This window comes from Somniosus microcephalus, chromosome 2 (genome assembly GCF_052327205.1).
Source record: "Somniosus microcephalus isolate GS21.2 chromosome 2, FLI_Smic_1.0, whole genome shotgun sequence".
In the NCBI taxonomy this organism is placed as follows: Eukaryota; Metazoa; Chordata; class Chondrichthyes; order Squaliformes; family Somniosidae; genus Somniosus; species Somniosus microcephalus.
This window is the reverse complement of record NC_140988.1, coordinates 232,162,970-232,188,896: the sequence shown is the minus strand read 5'-3', so window position 1 is coordinate 232,188,896 and position 25,927 is coordinate 232,162,970. Positions and strand designations below refer to the sequence as shown.

The 25,927-nt window shown below is 44.2% G+C and overlaps 1 protein-coding gene across 5 annotated transcripts in view; it reads left to right on the top strand.

Moving 5' to 3' along the window:
- The window catches only part of lnx1 (ligand of numb-protein X 1), a 353,323-nt gene that overhangs the window by 258,271 nt on the left and 69,125 nt on the right, over window positions 1–25,927 (top strand). For 4 of the 5 annotated variants that reach the window (XR_015074155.1, XM_085969955.1, XM_085969956.1 and 1 more), the window contains exons 7-9: window positions 3,210–3,338; window positions 19,738–19,915; window positions 21,265–21,496. Coding sequence is in view for 4 of the 5 variants with exons in the window: in XM_085969955.1 (XP_085826081.1) it covers window positions 3,210–3,338; window positions 19,738–19,915; window positions 21,265–21,496 (539 nt within the window). In the remaining variant the exon portion in view is untranslated. The other variant, XM_085969954.1, reaches the window with a different exon arrangement.

The following is a 25,927-nucleotide window of genomic DNA, read 5'->3' as shown; positions in this document are numbered from 1 at the left end:
TGTCCTTTTGCTAAAGTCACTCTTCCACCTCCCTGCTTTCAGATGATGCATCACCAACTGGGGCTCAACGCCCTGAAGCTGCCAGTGCCAGTGCCTCCGGAGGCGAGGATCAGGAGGAAGCCGGACCATCCGTTCCAATCTCAGGGGAGCATACACATGTACAGACTGGGGATAGTAGTTCCCTGGAGGGGAGGGGAGGGGCCTCTGAGGATCAGGCAGTTGCCGGAACAAGCGGCATGCAGCAATGCAAGGGGGGTAGGCAAGTTCGGCCACCGTCTCCCCGGAGGGCAAGGCAGGTAGTGATGACTGCTGCACAGAGTGCAGAGGAGGTGCGTCGCCTGGCTGAAATGAGCACCCAGGCCCGGCTCAGGCACACTGAGCTGATGGCTGCAGTGGGGAGGATGCCTCAGTCAATAGGTACACTGGCAAAGAGTGTGTTGGACTTCGGGGCAACAATGGAGAGGACTCTCCAGGGCTTCGGGGCAACAATGGACAGGACTCTCCAGGGCTTCGGGGCAACAATGGACAGGGCTTCGGGGCAACAATGGACAGGACTCTTCGGGGCAACAATGGAGAGGTCTGTCGAGGGCTTTGGGCCAACAATGGAGAGGACTGTCCAGGGCTTCGAGGCCGCTATGGAAAGGACTGTTCAGGGCTTTGGACAATCCCTGGAAAGGTCTGTCCAGGGCTTGTCCGAGGCAGTGGAGCGGTCGGCACTGGCCTTGTCCGAAGCAATGGAAAGAACTGTCCAGGGCTTCTCCGAGGCACTGGCACCTGGCTCACAGGTCCTCACTGCTGCCACGCAGTCACTTGCCGGCCTCATCCACACCCAGATTGAGGCAACGCGAACTCTCACTGCAGCCACCCTATCTGCATCAGCTAGGATCACCCCACTTCCAGTCCCATACAAGGCCAGGAATCAGTGGAGCATGCGATTGTGGCGGATGAGCCGAGCCGGTCCCCTCAGAGAGCCAGTGTGTCGTCCGACAATGGTGCAGGTGTCCTCTCTCGGCAGGTGACCATTCCACATGCCAGCGCTGGCACGTCTGCAGTGCAGCTGCCACCACCTGCAGGGCGCACTGCTTCCAGCCATGCTCAGATCAAGCATCCTGCGTCCACACCCTCCAAGCCCAGAGGTCGGCCAGGCCGTCCCTCGGGCTTCTGCGCTTCCAGACAGTCAGCAGGCGTCCCCCAGCCTTCACCCCGCCACTGGGGTTCAATTACGTAGGAGCAGCAGGGAGGGAAGGGGCCGAGCGCGAAAGAGAAGTCGTTCTCCATCAAGGGGCCAGCAGTAGAGGGCGGTGCTGAGACGTTTCTTTGGCCAAAATCAAGGAGACCCTCACCTGTTGGAATTGTTGGAAATAGTTTGTTTAGTTTTGCGGCTTTGCCAAAGAGTTACCTGTTATTTTGTTAGTTATGATTTCTGTTGACATGACGTTGTTTTGCTGTAATGAAAGACTTTTGTGACAAAGAGAAGTTTAAATGTGCTATGGTGTACGTGACTAATTACAGTGATGCTGGCCTTCAGAGGCTTTCAAACATCCAAAGTGTGCAGCAGTTAAGACACTCATCATTCCGCCAGAGGGGCCTCGATATGAGTCCTCATGAGCCTGTGACGGATGGCCCTTCCACTTTCAGGAACCCTTCCATCTTCCTCCTCCTCGTCCGCATGCTCCTTCTCCTCCTCTGCCTGCTTCTCCAGGGTCAGAGGGAAGGTGATGAATTGACGCCTTCGCCTATAAAGGGCAGGTGTAACTTGTCAGATGCAGCAGTGGACTGCAACCTGAGAGATATTCACGATGTCCCCAATGACTCACTGAAAGGATCCGTTGCCATAAAAATTGAGGGCAACAGTCAGTTTAGCGGCTACTGACAGAGAGGTCATGCACCGTAGACGCGGCTGCAGATCCTCAGCAAGCAGGTGGCACAGCTCAGTAACAACATCCATCCCGAATCGGAGCCTTCGCACACACTGCTCCTCCGACATGTCAAGGTATGACACCTGCTGCCTAAAGACCCTTGCAGCATACCCTCGGATTGGCCGACCTCCATTGCCCCTCCTCCTTCTGGTCAATCCCGGCCCCCTCTCCCGCCGTCTCTCTGCCTCTTCATAGTGTTCGGCCATGAGGCCGTCGCCCTCCAAAGCATCTCCCATTCCGATGCCAGTTGGTCAAAAGGCTGTTAGGTCTAGTGCTCCAACTGCTCCGGACAGGTTTGAGGGTCCCAAGTACTCTAATGCTAAATTCCAAAAACTCTGCTCCACAGTAGCTCACCAACTCTCTCCACCAACGATCGCAATGAACAGGCCAAGTGGCTGAAGCTTCTGTACTAGAGCTGTCCCCTTTAAATAGCACCCCCCCCCCTCCGACTCCGAGAAGGGCCTGCTAACGCTCATTCGAACTGTCACTAATAGCGCTAGGCGTAAAGGCTCCGGGCGCCACCCAATATCCGCTCAGGCGCCCCTAAAAGGCGTTGCACAATGAAATGACGTCATGATCTGCTTGCGCTCGCGGGCGCGCGCAAACACTTAGCGCAGGCGTTAAATGTATAGTCAATATGGGAGTTGTCGCTATTTTCATTGCGCCCACCCCAACATTAGGTTACGCCCCAATTCTCGGTCTCTTTAGGCGCTAACCGGTGGCGCAAACAACCGAATTTCTAGGCCATAGTCTCATGATATGGGGTCAGCAATTTAAGACTGAGAAGAGGAGGAATTTCTTCACTTAGAGGGTTGTGAATATTTGGAATTCTCTACCCCAAAGTGCTGTGGATGCTGAGTCATTGAGTATATTCAAGGCTGAGATAAATATATTTTTGAACTCTAGGGGAATCAAGAGATATGGAGATGGGGCAGGAAAGTGGAGTTGAGGTTGAAGATCAGCCATGATCTTAGAATGGTGGAGCAGGCTTGAGGGGCCGTATGGCCTACTCCTGCTCCTAATTCTTATGTTCATATCTTATCTTCTTAAACAGACCTGTGGTAAGAACAGTTTAAAAATTGCATCATTGCAATAAAATAATTATATAAATTGTGAAATGGCTGATGTATTTAAATTATTATACATTCAAATATAGATCTGGGAATCCCATTTTTTACTGATTCTTGGTGTTCTATTTCTTTACCAGAAGATAATATGCGAGAATTCTGGTATGGAATGCATTTTTTAATTTCCCAATTATTTGACTTGCATTTGTATATCATAATTTAGATAAGTGAGGATCGAGTACATTTTATTGTATCGAGAAAAACCAGAGAACAGACCCCTGATGTCTTGCAAGAGAGTAGCTGGAACAGCAGCAGCCCAACCAGCCCTGATGAAAGAAACCTGCACAAAAAGGTAAGGACAGGGATCTCCTATAGTCTTTACAAATACTTTTGGAAGGATTGAATTGACTTGTTATTATATGCTATAATGGCTACTGAAATATATCTTGCATCCAGAATAAAACAGATTATGTGTTGAGCAGTAAGTATGAGTAATGTTTTTAATTCTCTTATGAAACTGGAAACAAAGCACAAAAGGATAAAGTATCTTCTTTACTGTCGGGGCGTAAAGCATTATTTGGCAGAGTGCAGAGAGCAATATTGGGGAGGAACGCACACATGTAATAGAGCCTGCCCTTCCATTTAAATTAATGGATAGAAAATCGGGGAGGCTCTGTTACAGACGAGTAACCCTCTATGTAGTTTCCCCTTCACGCTCGCCCAGGTGATGCTTTACGCCCAGATTGCAAAGACAAAAATCTATTCCAGATGTTCTTAAAATATTAATGATGAAAAATGTTATTATATTGCATCTGCCAAGATGTTGTACATGGTGAGTCCAAGTATACAATATATGGTAACATATGCTTTTTAAACCCTGACAGCAATTGTTCTTCCATGGTTCCATCAGAGCCAGAAAAGTCCTCTTATTGGCCTTGTAACAGGGTCTATCTCTGTCTCCCTTCTGTTCCCACTCAAAAGGTTCTTTTTGCTTGCCCTTTTCACCCCCATCTTCAAGAAAATCTGCCTTCCTGTTCCCTTACCCCTGTCTGTCCTTTTTTCTAAAACAACTTTTTGAAGGTACTGATTTTTATTAGATATATTAGAAGAAATGTTTTAAAATCATGAAGAAAATGTAAATGAATAATACATTTTGAAATATCAATTAACTATTTGGCATTATTTTGGAATGAATGACACAAATTATGCCACAAATGCTAAAGTTAGAAAATGTATTTATTTCCAATTGTTACTTCCAAAAGCATAATAGGTTGCTGATCTTCTGGTGTGCTGTGCTAGAGAGTAATAGGATGGAGATTTGAGCCCTGAATTCCCTACGTGGAGAGTTCCAATTCTCATTCATTCAACTGGGGTCATTGGGGGAATGCTGGATGCAGGTGCCTTCCAACCAATTTGAGATAAATTTCTTAGATTGAGCCACGTTTGACTTCTCCCACACAATTATTCATTATAGAGTAGGAATGGCAGAGCCTGGGAAGAGGTTACTGTTAAATCCGTGAATCTTGATGTATGGTGTCCTTCAATAAATAGACAGAAACTGCAGAGGAACAATCAACGGTGTTCACTGGATGAGGGTTACTCTAAAACTAACAGTACAGATCCCTACTCAGGGTTTATATACAGGTGTGGTCACTGCCGGTACTACAGTATACAGGAGCTGTAAAAAGTAGTTCTCCCCTTAAAGGTACATACATTACAATTCCTCCCCTTTTAGATTAACAGTACCATAACATTCATTTAACAATTAACACTTTTAACATGCAACATTAACTGAAAATAGTCCATTTATAAATTCAGTCTTTGGGGCGGCTTCCTGATCCTTTCTGGATAGCGCCTTTCCTGAGTGTCTTGCTCTTGGTGCGGAGGCAATTCTGGCCCCCTGTCGTCGGTTGGTTCATCAGCTTCCGATGCTACTGTTTCTGGGATAGATGCTACCTGTATATCGGGTTCATCACCAGGTACGCGAGACATGGGGTTGACTCGTTCCTGTGACTCTAGGATCTGGTCAACATGGCGTCTCACAATGTTCTCCCCAACATCCACTGTGTACATTAGTGGCCCCTGCCATGTGCATATCGTTCCTGGTTGCCATTTCTCTGTTCGGTAGTCGCGGGCCAAGACTGGTTGCCCTACATTGAAGCTCCTTGTCGGCTTCTCATTGATGTGCTGGAATTGCTTATTCTCAACATCTCTTCGTACATTTGGTCTGAGCAAATCCAGACGAGATCTCAACCTTCGGTTAAAGAACATCATGGCCGGGGTCTGGTTGGTGACTGCATGTGTCACATTTCTGTAGGCTAACAGGAAATTGTCCACCTTATGCTGCAGTGGAATGTCGTCATCGCACATGGCCCTTACTGCCTTTTTAAAGGTTTGTACGAACCTCTCAGCCAATCCATTTGTGGCTGGATGATACGGGGCGGATGTGTAATGCCTTACCCCATTCCTTTTCATAAATTTCCGAAACTCTTCGGACACAAACTGTGGTCCGTTATCAGAGCAAATCTGCTCTGGCAAGCCGTTCCTGGCAAATATGGTCCGTAGGACTGCAATCGTTTTCTCCGTGGTGGTGGAGGACATTTTGATCACCTCAGGCCATTTCGAGTGTGCATCCATGGCTATTAAAAACATTGAGTCCATGAATGGACCAGCAAAACCAATATGCACCCGTTGCCATGGAGAGGAGGGCCACTCCCATGGGTGTAGAGGGGCATGTGGTGGTGCATTTTGGACCTTCTGGCACCCTGAGCAGCTCTTTGTCAGGTCCTCGATTTGCTGATCGATCCCCGGCCACCACACATAAGCCCTAGCAAGGCTTTTCATTTTCACCCCTCCCAGATGGCCTTCATGAAGCTCATTGAGCACTCTCTCCCTTAACTTGGGTGGAATTACCACTCGGGATCCACACATCAAGGTCCCCTGGCATACTGACAGCTGTTCTCTTTTGGATGAGAATGCTGGCAACAGTGAGTTGCCATGTGTTGGCCATCCCTTCACCGTCAAGTCATATACCCAAGACAGTGTCGGGTCATTTCGGGTCTCCTCTATATCCGCGTTATTTACTGGCAAGCGTTCAATTATAGTCGAATAAAATATTTCGACAGGGTCCACTGCTGGTGCTTCCTCCGCAGTAGGTAGTGGCAGGCGTGATAGCCCATCAGCGTTTCCAGGCTGTTTCGTGCCCTTATACTCTATTTCATATTGGTTCGCCCCTAGAAAAAGGGACCATCTTTGTACCCGTTGCGCAGTCATCACCGGAACGCCCTTCTTTGGATTAAAGATGGAGACAAGTGGTTGGTGGTCCGTCAGCAAGGTGAACTTCTGCCCGTGCAGATAGTGGTTGAACTTTTTCACTCCCCACACTAGGCTGAGGGCCTCCCTGTCAATCTGGGCGTAGTTACGCTCGGCTGAGGTTAGTGACCGAGACGCAAAGGCTACTGGCCTCTCCGAGCCATCTGGGAATTTGTGCGACAGCACCACTCCAATACCATAGGGTGATGCATCACACGCCAACCGAATTGGTAGTGCTGGGTTGAAATGAGCCAACACCTCTTGATGTGATCAATTCTTTGCACTTCTGGAAAGCTCGTTTACATTCGTCATTCCACTTCCATGGTACCCCCGTTTGCAGTAGGGTGTTCAGTGGGTGTAGTACTGTAGACAAATTCGGCAAGAACTTATGGTGGTAGTTCACCAGCCCGAGGAACGACCTCAGTTGTGACACATTTTCCGGTGCTGGAGCCTTGACTACTGCCTCAATCTTTTCAGGGGACTTATGTAACCCCTCTTTATCAATAACGTGGCCACAATATGAGATCTGCTTCTGGAAAAACTCGCATTTGTGGCAATTAGCTCAGAGCCCATATTCCTTCAATCTAGTGAGCACCTGCTCCAGGTTGGCGAGGTGATCACTGTCATTTTCGCCCGTGACCAGGATGTCGTCCAAATAACACTGCGTCCCTGGAATCCCTTGCAGGACTTGATCCATTGCCCTTTGCCAAATAGCCGGAGCTGATGCTACCCCGAACACCAGCCGGTTGTATTGGTAGAGACCTTTATGAGTGTTGATCGTGAGGTACTGTTTCGAGGCTTCTTCTACCTCCATTTGCAGGTACGCCTGGGCCAGATCAATCTTAGTGAAGCGTTTTCCTCCAGATAGCGAGGCGAAAATATCTTCAATCCGCGGAAGGACTGGCTTCACTGTCACCTTAAAGTCCCCACAGATGCGAACCTTCTTTGGTTCCCCAGGCGTATTACTCAACGACCTCTTCATTACAGGAATGATGGGTGTAGCCCACTCGCTCCAGTCCACTTTGGACAGTACTCCAGAACGTTCCAACCTTTCAGATCTGCTTCGACGGCTGGGCGGATTGCATAAGGCACTGGTCTGGCCTTAAAAAAACTTTGGGCTTGCATTTTCCTCTATTTTGATCATCGCTGTTATGCCTTTTAGTGTTCCGTGTCTCTCCTGGAACACTTCTTGTGTGTCAGTTAACATTTTTGACAGTCGTCCAGGTGTGACGTTGTCATCCTTTTTGGCATCTACAGTCAGTGCTTGTATGGAATGCCAGTCTAGCTGTATCTTCCGGATCCATTCACATCCTAGTAGTGGTGGTCCTCCATCTGGCAATACATATAGGTCCATTTTTGGTGTTTCCTTGCCGTTATATATAACGTTCACCCTTATTTTTCCTTTGGGGTAGACTTTTTGCCCCGTGTACGTCTTCAAGACAATCTCTGTATCTCTCAAGGGTATATGTGAGAATAGCCGCTTGTAGTCCCTTCGGTTTATGACTGTTAGGGCTGATCCTGTGTCCAATTCCATTTTCACTTGGACTCCATCTATCTTGAGCGTGACCCAGATAGTTTGGTGATCCTCTGTTTTGATCACATTATGTAGTTTCAGACAACCCAGCTCCTTGCTTCCAGAGTCTGTATCACTTTTCTGTTCGTCTGAACTCCTCTCCGTCACCTTATGTACCTTTTTGTACTTCTCCTGTGGAGATTTCTTGCTGCTGGTTTTCTTTTCCGACCTGCAGACTCTTGCTATGTGTACTACTTTTCCACACTGTCTGCACACTTGGTCCTTGAACCAACAATCCTTATGGTTGTGTGTTGTTCTACCGCAGCGATAACACTTCACTGCTCCATATGACATTTCATTTGTGCCATATTCTTGTGGTCTCCATTGTATCTCTGCAGCGCCCCGTGCGGCTGCTTCGTGTGATACTGCCATGCTGAAAGCCTTGTCCAGCGTAAGATCCTTTTCTGATAGAAGCCGTTTCTGGGTTCCTTTACTTTGAAGCCCACACACAAACTTGTCCCTTAAAGTATCTGCTAGTCCCATTCCAAACTGGCAGTGTTTCGATAGCTTGCACAGTTCCGTTAAATACTCAGCATTACTTTCGTCTTTATGCTGGTTTCTTTTGTGAAACTTAAATCTTTCTGCTATCAGCAGCGGTGTGGGGTTTAAGTGGTCCTGTAGGATTGCCACTATGCTTTCAAAATCCTTTTCCACTGGCTTCTCTGGGGTTACTAGGTTTTGCAGTAAGCCATACGTTTTTGCACCCATGGAATTCAACAATACCAGTGCTTTCCTGGCACCTGGCACTTCATTCGCCTTGCAGTACACTTCTATGCATTCTACATATGTCGCCCAATCTTCGATTTCATTGTCGAACGCTGTGACACTGCCACTCTTCGGCATCCCTGGGCGTGGTTAGACTGGCTAAAAATAGCATCTCCAACGCTCTCCCTTCTTCTCCGCTGGCTCAAAATGGCGTCTCCCGCGCTTTCCTTTCTTCTCCGCTGCGGCTCAAAATGGCGTCTCCCGCGCTCTCCCTTCTTCTCCGCTGCAGCTCAAATGGCGTCTCCTGCGATTTCCTTTCTTCCCCCGTGGACGCTGCTCAGCCCTTGAACACCGGCCACGCTCTGCGCGTTTTCCTGCGTGCCTCTCTCGTTGACGCCGCTCAGTCCTGAACCCCGGCTGCGCCCCGTGCGCTTTACCCTCTCTCTCTTTTTCTTTTTCCGTCGACGCCGCTCGGTCTTCAACCCCGGCTGTGCCCTGTGCGCTCTACCCTCTCTCTCTCTTTTTCTTTTTCCATCGACGCCGCTCGGTCTTCAACCCCGGCTGCGCCCTGTGTGCTTTACCCTCTCTCTTACACCGTCGACGCTGCTCGGCCTTCCCCTGTGCCGTCGGTCGGCTCCAGCCGCCGCCGTCCGGGAAGGGTCTGCGCCGTACCTGCTGCCAGCCCGTCTCGCTGGAGTCTCCGCCGGATGGTCGACACCCATGCCCCTGGAATCGGCCTTCTTCTGCAGAGTTGCAGGTAGGTTTGAATCGACTCGTCGCCAATGTTAAATCCGTGAATCTTGATGTATGGTGTCCTTCAATAAATAGACAGAGACTGCAGAGGAACAATCAATGGTGTTTACTGGATGAGGGTTACTCTAAAACTAACAGTACAGGTCCCTACTCAGGGTTTATATACGGGTGTGGTCACTGCCGGTAGTACAGTATACAGGAGCTGTAAAAAGTAGTTCTCCCCTTAAAGGTACATACACTACAGTTACCTGTCCACCTCTTCTCAGTCAGTTAGTTTTTCATGGAGTGCCTTTTTTGAGTTGTATGTGAATCTCCAGAAAGTTGGGGGTAATAGATCTATTTCCCAGGACTGTTCTGTTAAGATTATACAATACTTCTATGACATACATTGAGTCCCTTAGGGACATTGCAAAAAAATACACTCTATGCAAAACATACCTGGCACAAAGGGACCTGAAAAAGGGCTAAATAATTTAACTTTAGTTAAAAAGCACACTTAAGGGGGTTGCTATATTCTGTAATTGCTGCACCACAACTCCTAACCAAATACAGCACATATTTTGTAAACAAAGATTCAGGACGTGGGCAGCAAAATGATAGCTATGTGCAGATCTTCTGTAATGAAGTGCTTGTTAGACTAAATATCTGCAAATATTTATCTCATAGTGAACAAGAAGGTCAGTTAAAGCTGATGTCTATCGTAGAAAATTACTTACAGAGGTTAGAGTTGCCGGAAGAGTGGCTTAGACAGTGATGTAAAAATGTCAGTGGAGAGTTGCTGAGTGTACTCCGATGTATTTCAAGATAAACAATGTCTGCTCTGGGCCTGGATTTTATCAGCAATTATTCAGCTTTCAATTGCATGTTTATAAAATGATTTTTTTCCACATATCCATTTAATTAGATTCTTGAGATAAAATAGTTTGTGCTTGCTAATATCTGTATTGAAGTGGTAAGTCCTGAAAAGTTTTTTCTGACATATTGACTTATAGTCTTTTTTAAATATTCATTTGAAGGTATGTCAGCACTGGGGAGATGGGCCTATCTTTAAATTTTGATCACCAAATGATAACCCAAACATGTATCAGCTGTGGCTCAGTGGGTAGCACCCTCGCCACGGAGACAGAGGTTGTGAGTTCAAGCCCCACTCCAGAGACTTGAGCACATAAATCTAGGCTGACATCCAGTGCAGTACTGAGGGAGTGCTGCATTGTTGGAGATGCTGTCTTTTGGATGAGACGTTAAACAGAGGTCCTGTCTGCAGTCTCGGGTGAACGTAAAAGAGCCCATGGCACTACTAAGAAGAGCAGGGGAGTTATCCTCGGTGTCCTGGCCAATATTTATCCCTCAATCAACATAACAAAAACAGATTATCTGGTCATTATCACTTTGCTGTTTGTGGGAGCTTGCTGTGTGCGTTTCCTACACTACAACAGTGACTCCACTTCAAAAAGTACTTCATTGACTGGGATGTCTGGTAATCGTGAAAGGCACTACATAAATGCAAGTCTTTTTCTTTCCAACATTCGCAAGTCAGTATAGCATAGGCCTTGACTCAGTCGTATCACCCCCGCCTCTGAGTCAGAAGGTTGTGGGGTCTTGTCCCACTACATAGACTTCAACACATAATCTAGGCTGACACTTGGTGCAGTATTGAGGGAGTGCTGCACTGTTGGACATTAAACCAAGGCCCCAATATGCCTTAACTCCAACTTTCCAACTCTGACGAAGGGTCATCGACCTGAAACGTTAACTCTGTTTCTCTCTCTACAGATGTGGCCTGACCACCTGAGTATTTCCAGTATTTTCTGTTTTTATTTTAGAAGAATGGCTCCTACTGCACTAATGAATTTCCTCCATCTACCATCCCTGTAGTTCTACTGATATAACTAGATACAAAGTTGTGAACAATTTTGAGGTATAAACTAAGAGCTGGGTTAAGGCTGTTTAACTCATTTCACATGGACCTTTACAACTAGCAGAGAGCTAATGGGTTTTATCCATCAGGTTGAACGGTCAGTGTGTTACCCAGGCCACTTTTTTTCATACAGATCAGATTCTTAAACTACTATCAGAAAATCTCTCAATTCAGAGGCATAAAGTCAGCAAGGAAGTAATTTAGATATAAACAGATATTATTACAGAGACTGTTATTTCAATTCTGAGATAAATGTCTATTTCTGTGGGCTGTAAGAAATTTTTGTGAAATGTGTTTGGGCGGTCTTAACCCAATTTCTGATGGGAATGGGTGCATACACAACACTTACCGCAAATCTAACACAATTTGGTGGGTTTAATCGGAAAATGAACACGGATTATAATTGTGGGAAATTTTTAAAAAATTCATCTTGTTGATCTTCTGAAGTTGAAACTTTGACATTTTGTCATGATGTGGTAGTAGGAGCTTTACCTTGCATATATCCAACCTGTGCTATATAAAGCAATGAGTGCCTGGAGGCTTGGAAAGCCTGGGAGGCTTGGAAAGGTTCAGCAGCATGAAAGCTTCATGCTGTGGTAACCTTCGCTTCTACAGAGAGGGCTGTCCTTGTTCCAGATGTCTATATGTCATCCTCCAGTAGATGGCACAACTGTGTGGCAGCCAGCTTTGAGAAGGAGAGGCCATGAAGATAGGTATCCTCAGAGATGTCCAGGTATATGTTGGAGGAGGGTCTGTAAATGCAGGTTCCAGGGTCATGTCGAACACAGGCATAATGCCTTGGGTGCCATTACACATGTGTTTGGTGACCCCCCCCCCCCCCCCACTCATGAGCTCCTCTACATCCTTTGAAACATCCAGTATGTTCAGACACCGACCAGTAATATCTGTGCTCAGCACTTTATATCATTCCATTTAAATGTGTGCAGCAATCGAGAATATTGAAGTTAAACATTGGTAGCAAACAGAAACAAAAATGTAAGATTTCTAACAAAAACAACTGATGCATAGGAGGGACATTCAGTAAAATTTATCAGAAAACACAAAATTTGCTGCTTGCTTCTCAGAGGTCAAGTCCCAGGAACACTGCTGCACCCACCTGAAATGAGCAAGCAGTGTACCATTGGTCAGAAATTTGGACAAGTGACTCATTTTAATTATCTGACTCAATTGTGGCCTGCACATGCCAGCTCTTCAAAATTTCCAGTTGGGAAATCAGGTGCACTGTGATTTTCTGACTTAAAGCTATCTTTTTAATATATATATTAATGACATGGACTTGGGTCTACAGGACATCATTTCAAAGTTTGCAGGTGATACAAAACTCAGAAATGTAGTAAACAATGAGGAGGATAGCAACAGACTTCAGGAGGACATAGACAGACTGGTGAAATGGACAAACACATTGTAATGATCAGTAACATGTCATTCTAGAATGGTACACTAGGTGGAGCTGTATGTATATAAGAGTGGGCTACCCACGATGCACTAGGCTACCCACAAGGCAGTAGTCAAGATGGATGCTGTATACTAGCCCACATGGCTGAATAAATGACTAGCTCCAAGCTAGCTGTTCATAATGAAAATGTCTATTTATTTATGAACATAACATGGTACCAGGATTGGTAAAATCTGCTGAATATTGTGAAATGCGACATGGAGCATTTGAAGCCACCGGAGGGTTTGAAACTCACGGGGAATGTCGACTGCAATTGGCGGACTTTCAAACAACAATTCGAACTCTACATTGCTGACATCGGATTCGGTACGAAGCCCGATGCAAGGAAAATAGCGTTGCTGCTCACGGTTGCAGGCCCACAGGCAATAAAGGTATTTAATACATTTTTATTTGATCAAGAGGAGGACAGAGAAAAAATGGACGATGTGCTAAAGAAGTTTGATACATATTGTTCTCCCAAAAAGAACGAGACCTATGAGAGGTACGTGTTCCGTTCACAAACACAGCAGCAAAATGAGACTTTTGATAGCTTTGTGACCGATCTAAAACTGAAAGCACAGACATGTAATTTCTCTGAACTGAAATCATCCATGATTCGTGACCAGATTGTGTTTGGTATTCATGATAAAAAGGTCAGGGAATGTTTGTTGAGAGAAACCGAACTAACATTGGAGGATGCTGTGAAAATATGCCAAGCCAGTGAGCTAGCTCAAAAGCACGTGAAGACTTTCAGTGAAATTAATAATAATGCGATTGTAGTAAGTGATAGTGCTGCTGTCGGTGCTGTGTCCTACAAAGGAAAGCAACATGGGCAGAACAGAAATGAAAAGCAATCAGAGGAAGAAATTTTTAATTGTAAACGCTGTGGTTACAAACACCAGTCATGACAATGCCCAGCGTTTGGAAAAATGTGCACAAAATGTAATGGAAAGAATCACTTTGCCAAACAATGCTTTTCAAAAGTAAAAACAAAGAAAGGGCAACAAGTCAATGTGATTGAGGACACAGATTTAAGTGAGACATTTTTTGTAGGAATGGTGTCATGTGACAATATAGAAAAGGATACAGATAATGTGCAGCCCTCAGGAATGGACAATGCTGAACATAAAGTTAATGCAGTAAAAGAGGACAAATGGATGATGTCACTGCAGGTAAATGGAGCATTAGTTACATTGAAACTAGACACTGGGGCAAAAGCAAACTTAATCAGTATGAGTGACATTAAATATATGAAAGAAAAGCCCAAAATACAGAAAAAGTCAGTACTACTGAAGAACTATAATGGACAGAAAATAGATAGCTTCGGTGTATGCAAACTTAAAGTGACAGTCAAAGACACAGTGCATCATCTCATGTTTTCTGTTGTGGCTGTAGGACTTGATTCACTACTAGGTGACAAAGCTTGTGAGGACTTAGAACTGGTCAAGAGAGTCTACCGCATAAACTGTGCCATAAGCAGACCAGATGGCTCAGTGGATTCTGTAGTGAATAATTTCCAGGATGTATTCAAAGGATTTGGAGTTCTACCATTCACTTACAAGATCCAGCTAAAGGAGGATGCTCAGCCAGTGGTACATGCTCCACGGAGAGTTCCAGCACCCCTGCGTGACCGGCTCAAGAAAGAACTGGACAGAATGACCACACTAGGAGTCATCAGGAAAGTCGAAGAGCCAACAGACTGGGTTAACTCCATGGTATGTGTAAAGAAAAAGAACAATGATCTAAGAGTATGCATGGACCCAAAGGACTTAAATGCAAACATAAAACGTGAACACTACCAGATTCCCTATACAATTTTAAAGGGGGTGCGAGAACAGACACCTGGGGGTGTATGTACACAAATCTTTGAAGGTGACATGACAAGTTGAGAAGGCTGTTAAAAAAGCATACTTTAATAGAGCCACTTGGTGGACTACTGATGTATATATATCTCAGGATATCACAGAATTGGTGATGAGGATGCGATCGCAGATTCCCTAGCTGAAATTTTTGTTGGAGGATAATCCTACCAACTGATGGAGGGACTGTTGGACGTTCTTCATTTTGCAGAAAAACTTAAAAATCTGAGGTAAATTTCGAGCACACGTGGCTGAACTGTCGGCATGGCCAGAGTCCAGATCGCCGCGCCTATGGGAATAATAGGGCGCTTGGGTGAGTTCGAACGTGATCGAGACACCTTTGGAGCATATGTGGAGTGGCTACAAATGATTTTCACCGCAAATAGTCTTGTCGAAGTCCCCGATGATGTAAACCGTAACCAGGCGGTTTTAGAGATGAAACGGGCTATTTGTTTGACTGAAGCAGGCCCCGAAGTGTATGAAACCCTGAAAAATTTGCTTGTTCCTGCCAAGCCGGAGGACACACCACTGAACCAAGTTAGAACAGCACTACAGTCCTGAGCCCCTGGAAATTGCTGGAAATTATTGTTTTGGAACACGGGATCAATTAAATGATGAGCGTATCAGTGAGTACATTGTAGCTTTAAAAAAGCTATCCATTCACTGTCATTTCGGAAACTTTCAGGACCGAGCTTTGCCTGACCGCTTTGTTTGTGGGTTGAAAAATGAACGTATCAGAAGTAAATTGTTGACAACCCCTAATTTGACTTTTGACTTAGCTTGTCAGACAGCTATGTCAATGCATATGGCCGACCAATACTTCCGAGAGTTTCGCATCACTTCCAATCATCAGACAACTGAGGTGAATCGGCTGCAGGCTAAAAGTAAAAGGCAGTTGGGCCCCAAGGCCTCAGCAATTGGCCACGGTAACAGTTCATTGAAGTCGTGCTATCGGTGCCTGGGACAACACAATGATCAAAGCTGTCCATATGTGTACAACATGTCAATTGGTGAGCAAGACACCACCATCAGTACCATTACAGCCATGGAAATGACCTCAGAGTGTGGCAAAGGTTACATGTAGATTTTGCTGAGCTAGAAGGACCGCAATTGTTCATAGTGATAAATAGTCATTCGAAGTGGGTAGAGGTGTTTCCGATGTGGATAATAATAACAAGCAAAACATTTGAGAAGATTGTTTTCTTCATACGGCCTCCCAGAAGAAATTGTGTCTGATAATGGGCCGCAATTTTGTTCAGAAGAGTTCACAGTTCATGGGCAGTAACAGTGTGAAACATACCAAAGTTCCACCATACCACCCTGTTTCAAATGGTGCAGCAGAGCGCACAGTACAAATTGTCAAACATGCCCTCATCAAGCAAATGTTGGATCCGAATCCAAAGAAACATCAGTTGCCGTTGGACCACAAACTGGCAAATTTTCTGATTACCTATCGGAATACTCCTCATATCACTACTGGTAGAAAACCAGCAGAGTTGTTTCTCAAACGACAGCCGCGAACCAGGTTCTCATTGTTAAAGCTAAACTTGGCACAGTCCGTAGAAGAGAAACAATCAAGGCAGAAAGAGAGTCATGATAAAGGTAGAGTTAGAGAGAGAAGTGTGAAGTTGAACCAGAAGGTTAGAGTGAAGAACCATCACCATAAATGGTTGAAGTGGTTACCAGGAAGAGTAGTGAAGATATGTGGCCCTCGCACATATTTGGTCAAGATGTTTGATCATGGAAAAGTTAGGTTTGTTCACTTTGATCATATCTTACCTACAGATGTGGAAGGAGTGGAAAGCTGGGATGATTCAATTTATTCTGATGAGTCAGATAGTCTTGTTACAAGTAGGGTACCAGTAGCAAATCCTACATCAGACGTACCAGAAACAAGTCCAAGACAAAATCAGAATTTAAGTCTGAGCCCAAGTCAGGCAGACACACAGTCTGAAAGTGTAAAGTGTCCAAATGTAGATCAAGGTCAGAAATAACAACAGAAAATGCTGGAAAAACTCAGCAGGCCAGGCAACATCGGTGGAGAGAAATTAGGGTCAACGTTTCGGGTCAAAACCCTTTATTAAGACAAAGAGGCACAGGGAATGAAATAGATTAAGAGGCTGGGCTGGGAGAGAACAAAAGAGAAGAGGAGACATTAAGAGGTATTCAAAACGAGATGAGATGGTGAGAGGACTAGTGGAGACAAAAGACGGCTCTAGATTAGGTGTGAAATGTGCTGGCAGAATGGGAGACCGCTGCCATGTGGGAGAGAGAGAAAAAAAAGAGAGAAGGTGGGGGAGGGAAAAACCAAAACAAAAGTGTGGATAAAAAATATAAGTAAAAATGTAATAGGGGCCGAGGTTATGATCTGAAATTGTTGAACTCTATATCGAGTCCGGAAGGCTGTAAAGTGCTTAATCGGAAGATGAGGTGCTGTTCCTCGAGTTTACGTTGAGCTTCCGTGGAACAATGCAAGAGGCCAAGGACGGTGAGGTCCGAGTGGGAATGGGGCGGTGAATTAAAATGACAGGCAACCGGAAGCTCAGGGTCACCCTTACGGACTGAACGGAGGTGTTCCGCAAAGCGGTCACCCAATCTGCGTTTGGTCTCCCCAATGTAGAGGAGACCGCATCGTGAGCAGCGAATACAGTATACTAGATTGCATAAATAGATAAACACAACATAAATAGATCCAGGTCAGCCCTTGGAGAAAAATTCTCCGCAGGCTCCGCTTAGAATGAATCAAAGTCTTACATCAAGATCTGAAAGTTCTGTTCAAGAAAGAAGGTATCCTCTTCGAAACAGAAAACTAGTGGTTAAGTTTAATCTGTAAATATGGAAATAAGTTCATATCTTTTGTTTGTGTTACAGAATTCTAGAGTAGAATTTGGAAACATAAAATGGGTACAATTTGAGAAATGTATACCAAGAGTTGTGTATACCATGCAAGTCATGTACAATGATTATTTGCTATGATTAACCTCTTCAATAAGAAGGGAGAAGTGTAATAGAGCCACCTGGTGGACTACTGATGTATATAACAATAAAGTCATGTGCAGTACAGTTCTTACCGGAAGGGGGGGAGTGTGTGTGTGTGTGTGTGTGTGTGTGTGTGTGTGTGTGTGTGTGTGTGTGTGTGTGTGTGTGTCAAGATATCACATATACAGGATCCTTGGCTTTATTAATAGAGGCATAGAGTACAAAAGCAAGGAAGTTATGCTAAACCTTTATAAAACACTAGTTAGGCCTCAGCTGGAGTATTGTGTTCAATTCTGGGCACCACACTTTAGGGAGAATGTCCAGGCCTTGGAGAGGGTGCAGAAAAGATTTTCTAGAATGGTAGTAGGGATGAGGGATTTCAGTTATGTGGAGAGACTGGAGAAGCTAGGTTTGTTCTCCTTAAAGCAGAGAAGGTTATGGGGAGATTTGATGGAGGTGTTCAAAATCATGAAGGGTTTTGATAGAGTAAATAAAGAGAAACTGTTTCCAGTGGCTGAAGGACACAGGTCCAAAGGACACAGATTTAAGGTGATTGGCAAAGAACCAGAGGCGACATGAGGAAACTTTTTTTTAACACAGTGAGTTGTTGTGATCTCTAATGCACTGCCTGAAAGGGTGGTGGAAGCAGGTTCAGTAGTAACTTTCAAAAGGGAATTGGATAAATAATTGATGGGGAAAAATTTACACGGCTGTGGGGGAATAATAATAATATAATAATATAATAATAAATGCGAGGGAATGGGACTAGATGGATATCTCTACCAAAGAGCCGGCACAGGCATGATGGGCTGAGTGGCCTCCTCCTGTGCTGTATTATTCTATGATTCAATGGATTCAATTCCTTGATGCTTTTGGTCAAGTGAAGGTTGTAAAATAAAGACAACTTGATGCAGAGCAGCCCAAAAAGTATTAGTAACCTGATGTGCAACAGTAGCAGTTGCTGCAGGATTATAAGATTTGATTCCTCATTTACAGTAGATTCCTTTGTAAGGTTGACTAGTATAACTCCGTCTCCGATGTAATCCATTTCGAAAATAGAAATCTCACATGAACAGACTCTATATAGTGTGCATACCTTTATACCATGGGAGCCAAAGAAGGCTCCACTAGATTATCAGGAAATAATCTCTTAACCGGATTACAATATTGCTATATTTCTTGTCCAGTAACTTGTATTTACACTGTCTCCTATCAATGTTCCATTTGTGATGTAATTTGTAGCCTGGATAGTACATCTGTATTATACTATTCATACATTATAATTTTCTGTGGTAGAATTTCCGTTGCTAGTTAGTACACACAATTTTTCAGGTGATCGCATGGATGAGTTAATTTTCCTCCCAATTTTCTGTGCTATTTCTTCCCACCTCTCCTGAAGGCTCCAATGCTTTCTTGTATTCCACAAGCACTGAAAATTGTTTCCAAATGGCTAGTCTTCATGAATAAACTTAGACAGCGAGTGTTGGTAGGTTATTCAACCAATCCTGATCTTTTGTTACCTGACCTCCACACAAGCACACTTCCATTAGTGATTACTGGATAGTAACCAGCAGTGGGATCTTGGATGATTTTTCTCTTCCCTAGACCAGAAATGTTGAGGCCAATTGTAGCAAAATTCTGCTAACTCAGCACCGACCAGGGACCAGGTGTGAGGCCTTCTCATCTGTATGATTTAGTGCTGAGCCAAATGGTGCCTTTACCCACTGGGCCATTTGAAGCTGTTCCAATATTAATTTTTTTAAATCTATTAATCTTCTATTTATGGCATAATATGTAGCCTGGGTGGCTCAGCTGCATAGGAAACTCTTCTTGATAAATCATATTTCCCTGAGTTTTACACTGCTCATGTTAGCAGCTATTGCTGATTCTGTACTGCAGCCATCTGGGAACATTAATTGGAAGACTAATAGATGACGCAAGCTTTGCATGCAGGAGAGACAAAGAAACAGTGCAACAGTGAATAACTGCTACTGGCAGAAGCTACGCAAATAATATATTTGCATTTTTAAAATGCAACAAAAGAAGGCAGTAAGTGTTGAATAATTTTTAACTACTATCTCCTAAAAGGAACAATGCCATAGGGCCAGGTTATTGGGCTAAAACTGCTACTGTTTGAAGCCATTTAGACATATTTTATTATGGCACATAACAGCAAATTGTCTGTGTTTTCTCCAGAACTTTCTTCATGCCTTCACATGCCATGAAAAGATCATCAGTGTTGGCAAAGAAGCTCATGAGTCCTTGGGAATGACAGTGTCAGGAGGCCTGCTAAGTAAAGGCTGGGATCTACCAATCTATGTTACAAATGTACATCCTGATGGATGCTTGGGGAATGATGGAAGAATAAAAAATGGTAACCAAGAGCTTGTTGCAAATTATTTATACAATTGTATGTTTTACACCATTTATTAGAGGTTTAGTCCTGTGTTCATTTAGCATTTATTATAGATGTATGAATCTGTTGTTTCTAGATTCTTGACATTACAGTTCAAATGAATAATTTTTGTTCTTTTAATTTATAAAAATTTTCAATTTATTTTCAACACAATCTTTGATAACTGTTGATTGGAGTATTTTAAGAGACTGTAGGCAGGAAATTCAGCAAAGTTTTCAGAGGGGGTGGAAATGCAACGGGATTCTACTTCCGCCCGCCACTTTGGCCTTTGCCACGACCCCGTCCTAAACTGCACCTGGCTGTTTCCAGAGCAGGAGCTTTAGGCCCTTACTAAACAAGCAAAGGTTTAAAAAAATGTGTCTACTCCCCACCACCCCCCCCCCCCCCCCCCGCAGGGAACTTTGGACAGCATTTCAAAGGTAATCAATCCCTCTTAAAATTTCCAAGTGATATCTGGAATGAACCGACCCGCTCCAAAAATGCTGTTGGGATGTAAGTGAGGAAGGGGAGAAGTTGCAAAGTTGCAAGCTGGGTCTAAAATTTGTACGTTAAGTTAGATGGGCTGGAATTTCAGCAGATCCAGGTTGTGCCCCTAATTCTGACCCCTTCCCATGACTTTGCTCTTTAGAGGTCTGGTATTTCTAGGCTTGTTCATCATGTATTTATAAGTGTCCCAGATTTACAACCATCTGAAATGAAATTCGTCAGACTGCCCCATAATTCATATCCAAAGTAATCATCTCTGGATTGGCTAGCACTGTCATTTTCCTTATTTTTTGTTTAGATTAACACCTGGCAATATTATGCACAAATCCTTATCCAAAAATGAAAAGTTCAGTGGCATTTATTCTGTTGTATGATAATGCCAGAAGGAGTAAGGATGCTTCATTCATCCCTTACGGAATGAATCCATGATTGCAGTTATGGTTATCTGTAGAAGGCACAAAATAGAGGTAATCCAGAGAGCAAGTCAACCCAGCAACCCAGACTGCTGTTGTACACATTCTAATGGCAGGTTCAAGAGCAGGTCAACTGCCTATGCTCTACTGAGGCCCCATAACACAGGAAAGGGAAGAAATCTGATTAAAACTGTTAGTTCAGTATTGGAAACTCTACCCGAATGTGACTCCAATAGGACTGGGTAAGTTTATAATTTTTCCCTGCATCAGTAAGCAGACTATGCAACATTGAATGAAAGCAGTTATTAGAGTCATAAAAAATTATTTTCTGAAGCACATTCACATACCAGTCCATTTAGAAGTTATAAAATGAATTCCTACATTTCATATTTTCTTTGCTCTTCTCAGGTGACATTCTGTTGAATATAAATGGCATTGAACTAACTGGTATGACCCAAAGTGAAGCAGTGTCCATAATAAAGCATAGTGCCGCCTCCTCTTCTGTTGTTTTCAAAGCTTTGGAACTGAGGGTGGCAGAAAAAGACAATGTCAACAGTCAAATGCCTCTTAACAGCAATCAAAACATCTTACCTGAAGATGACTGGTCACCATCGTGGAATATGTGGCTAGGAGTGCCTCGGTGAGCATGCATGTTATATATTCGCACAGTACCCAGTAATATTTCTGTTAATTTCAGCTTTTCATTGCCAGGCCAAATCTATTACTCTAGGAGATACACAAAGAGTTTGATTTGGAATACATAGGAAACATCCGTGACACATTTATTTTGTTCTTTACCTCTAATATAGTTACATTTAGCAATCTGATATCTTTATTAATATAGATTGGGCCCATTTACATCATGGTAATGTGAACTCTTGAAGGTGAAATATTAATCCAGTTCAAAAATATTTGTATGGCTGCAGGTATTGAAGACAGCATATCCAGTCTGCATCAGAAGGAGCCTAATCTGAATGGCATCCATAAAAGATTCTACAGTGATTTGCTAGGTTCTGCTTGTGTGCTGATTGGTATTGAATTACTAACTCAGAATATGCACTGATCTATCTTGTTCACAGAAATTGGCAGATTTGTTGAAAATGTCCATAGCTTAGCTTGACTACCCTCCTTCATCGATTTGGCCAGCTGGAAGTTTTCACTCCAAAATTTCATCAGAGTAATAACTACACTGCCATATAGTGAAATTTAGCTATAAATTCCCAACCAGTTAAAATTTCCATTCTAATATAAAACGGCTAATAGCTTCTGTCGCTGTCTCAGTGGATAGATACATTATTCTTAATCCCATTTCCTTATCCAGTAGGAAGGATGCAGTGCTAGATTTGGTTCTGGGTAACTAAGCAGGACAAGTAAGTGACCTGAATATAGGAGAACACTTGAGAAATAGCGGCCATAATGTAATTATTCTCATTGAAAATAGATAAAGAAAAAGTGAAAGATAACGGCGTTGGACTGGAAATTAGCTAATTTTAGTGGGCTGGAAGGGAACATAGCCTAGATTAATTGGTTAGAAAAAAACAGCAGATTGCAAGACACAGATGTATTATAACTAGGAGTGAAGGGGAACATTGAAGGCTAGAGTTCCAAGGATAAACAGATGGTAGAGAAAAGTAAGGTTTATAAAAGAAGCATTTGATAAATGTAGGGGAGAATAATACTGAAGAAAACTATGGGAATACAAAAAGAACAAAAGGGAATCAAATGGGGAGATTAGGAAGGTTCAGAGGGAGTATGAACAAAGACTGGTGGTCTTATCAAGGGAAATAAAAAGGTATTTATAGGTCATAAGTAGAATGGTCAGTGGAGGGGTCGGACCATTTAAAGACAAAGGGAGCTGTTAAGTCTGTGTGTTCCAGTTGTATTAAGATTAATTACTGACACAGACTACAAGAATAAAGTTCAACAGGTCTTTACTAGTTGGAGGTCAGGACTATACTAAATACAATATCACTACACAGTACTTATATACAGGTGGTCACCACCGGTATTACGTATACAGCAGCCAGAGAAAGTAGTACATCTCTTAAGGTGGAACAGGCTTAAGTTCTCTTACGGTGGAACAGGTTACATACACCACAATCCTCCCTTTTTAGCTTAACAGTCATATCCCCATTTAACATAACATCATAACATATATACATATATAACTTCAGGTATAAACAGTTCAAAGGTTCAGTCTCTCAGGAGGCCTTCTGATTCGGTTTGGATAACGCCTTTCAGTGGTCTCTGATTCTTGTTGCTGAGGTGACTCTTCTTGTTGGTTTCCTATGTATTGGACGTCATCATCAGGTACAGTCCCTGCCGAGGTAGATGCTTCAGGTTCATTAACGTCTTCCACAGTTGCCTCTGTCGCAACCATGGGTTCGACCCTTGCTCTTGATTCTACCAGTTGATCCGCATGACGCCTTATCACATTGTTACCAATATCTACTGTGTACATCAGAGGTCCTTGTCTGGCCCGAATTGTTCCGGACTGCCATTTTTCGTTTCCATAGCCCCTTGCCAACACTGGTTGTCCTACGTCGAAACTTCGAGTGGACTTGTTATTAATATGCCGGAACTGTTTGTTTTCCACTTCCCTCCGCACATTTGGTTTTAACAAGTCCAACCTGGACCGCAACCTCCTGTTATAAAACATCATGGCAGGACTTTGGTTAGTCACTGCATGAGCGGCGTTTCGATATGCCATTAGGAAATTGTCCACCTTGTGTTGTAACGGAATCTGATCATCGTTCATGGCCTTTATTGCCTTTTTGAATGTTTGGACAAATCTCTCGGCCAACCCGTTTGTCGCCGGATGATATGGGGCAGAGGTATAATGTTTCACCCCATTCTACTTTAAGAATTTTTGGAATTCTTCCGACACGAACTGTGGTCCGTTGTCCGAACATATCTGTTCTGGCAATCCGTTCCTTGCGAATATTGTTCTTAACACCGCAATTGTCTTTTCTGAAGTAGTGGTATTCATCTTGATCACTTCTGGCCATTTGGAATGTGCGTCCACCGCAATTAGGAACATGGAGTCCATGAATGGACCAGCAAAGTCAATATGTACACGTTGCCATGGGGCTGAAGGCCATTCCCATGGGTGTAGCGGTGCGATCGGAGGTGCATTTTGCACTTTTCGGCACCCAGCGCAGCTTTTTGTCAACTCCTCTATCTGTTGGTCAATGCCCGGCCACCATACATAAGCCCTAGCAAGACTTTTCATCTTAACTCCCCCCAGATGACCTTCATGCAGTTCCTTTAGAACTCTTTCCCGTAACTTGGGAGGAATAATCACTCTTGTCCCGTACATCAAAGTACCATGGCAGACGGACAGCTGGTCTCGCCTTGCCGAGAATGCCGGTAACAGAGGATCACCATGTGTTGGCTATCCCTTCACTGTCACCTCGTAAACTCGGGACAGTGTCGGGTCGTTCCTGGTTTCTCTTTCAATACTTGCATTGGTGACTGGTAAACACTCGATGATGGTCGAATGAAATAACTCAACAGGGTCAACTTTCGTCGTCTCTTCTGCTTCAGGTAGTGGCAGGCGCGACAGCCCATCAGCATTGCCATGCTGCTTTGTACCTTTGAATTCTATTTGATATTGATGTGCCCCTAGGAAAAGGGACCATCTCTGGAGTCGCTGTGCTGTCATCACCGAAACACCCTTCTTAGGGTTAAAAATGGATACCAACGGCTGATGGTCTGTCAGAAGTGTGAATTTTTGGCCCTGCAGGTAATGATTAAACTTCTTCACTCCCCATACAAGGCTGAGAGCCTCCCTATCGATCTGCGCATAGTTGCGCTCAGCGGAGGTCAATGATCTGGATGCAAACGCGACTGGCCTTTCCGTGCCATTTGGCAACTTGTGTGAGCGTACTGCCCCAATACCATATGGAGAAGCATCACAAGCCAACCGAATAGGCAGTGTCGGGTTGAAGTGAGCCAACACTTCCTCTGAGGTGATCAATTCTTTGCTTTTGCGAAATGCCTTCTTACAGTTTTCGCTCCATTCCCATGGTACCCCCTTCTGTAAAAGAGCGTTCAGCGGGTGCAGTACCGTGGATAGATTCGGTAGAAACTTATGGTAATAGTTAATCAATCCCAGAAACGACCTCAACTGAGAGACATTATCCAGAGCGGGAGCCTTTACAACTGCCTCTATCTTGTCCGGAGACTTATAAAGCCCCTCCCGGTCAATGACATGACCACAGTACGAGATCCGCTTCTGAAAGAACTCACATTTCTGCCGATTAACTCGAAGTCCATACTCTTTCAGTCTGTTGAGCACCAGTTCCAAGTTTGCGAGGTGTTCTTCATCACCATCACCTGTAATCAGAATATCGTCCAGGTAACATTGTGTGCCTGGAATTCCCTGTAATACCTGCTCCATGGCCCTCTGCCAAATTGCCGGAGCCGATGCCACTCCAAAAACCAGCCTATTATACCAGTACAAACCTCTATGCGTGTTGATCGTGAGGTACTGGCGTGACTCTTCTTCAACCTCCATCTGCAAGTACGCCTGCGCCAGGTCTATCTTGGTGAAGTGTTTCCCGCCAGACAACGAAGCAAAAATATCCTCAATCCGCGGAAGCGGATACTGCACCGTGTGAAGCACCGGATTAACGGTGATCTTGAAATCTCCACAGATGTGAACCTTCCCTGGTTCTCCTGGCTTGTTGCTCGAAGGACGTTTCATCACGAGAACAATGGGCGTAGTCCACTCACTCCAATCTACCTTAGACAGTACACCTGAACGTTCTAGCGCTTCCAGTTCCGCTTCTACAGTAGGTCGTATTGCATAGGGTACCGGTCTGGCTTTGAAAAATTTTGGTTGTGCATGTTCATCAATCTTGATGTTTGCCGTAATTCCTTTCCGTGTTCCCAGTCCTTGCTGGAACACCTCTTTAGCATCATCCAATATTTTGGACAATCGTTTAGGTTTGACATCTGTTTCCCCAGAATCTACCGTTAGTGCTTTTAAGGAGTGCCAGTCCATATTCATTTTCCTAATCCACTCCCGTCCCAGTAGTGGTGGACCTCCTTCAGGTAGCACATATAA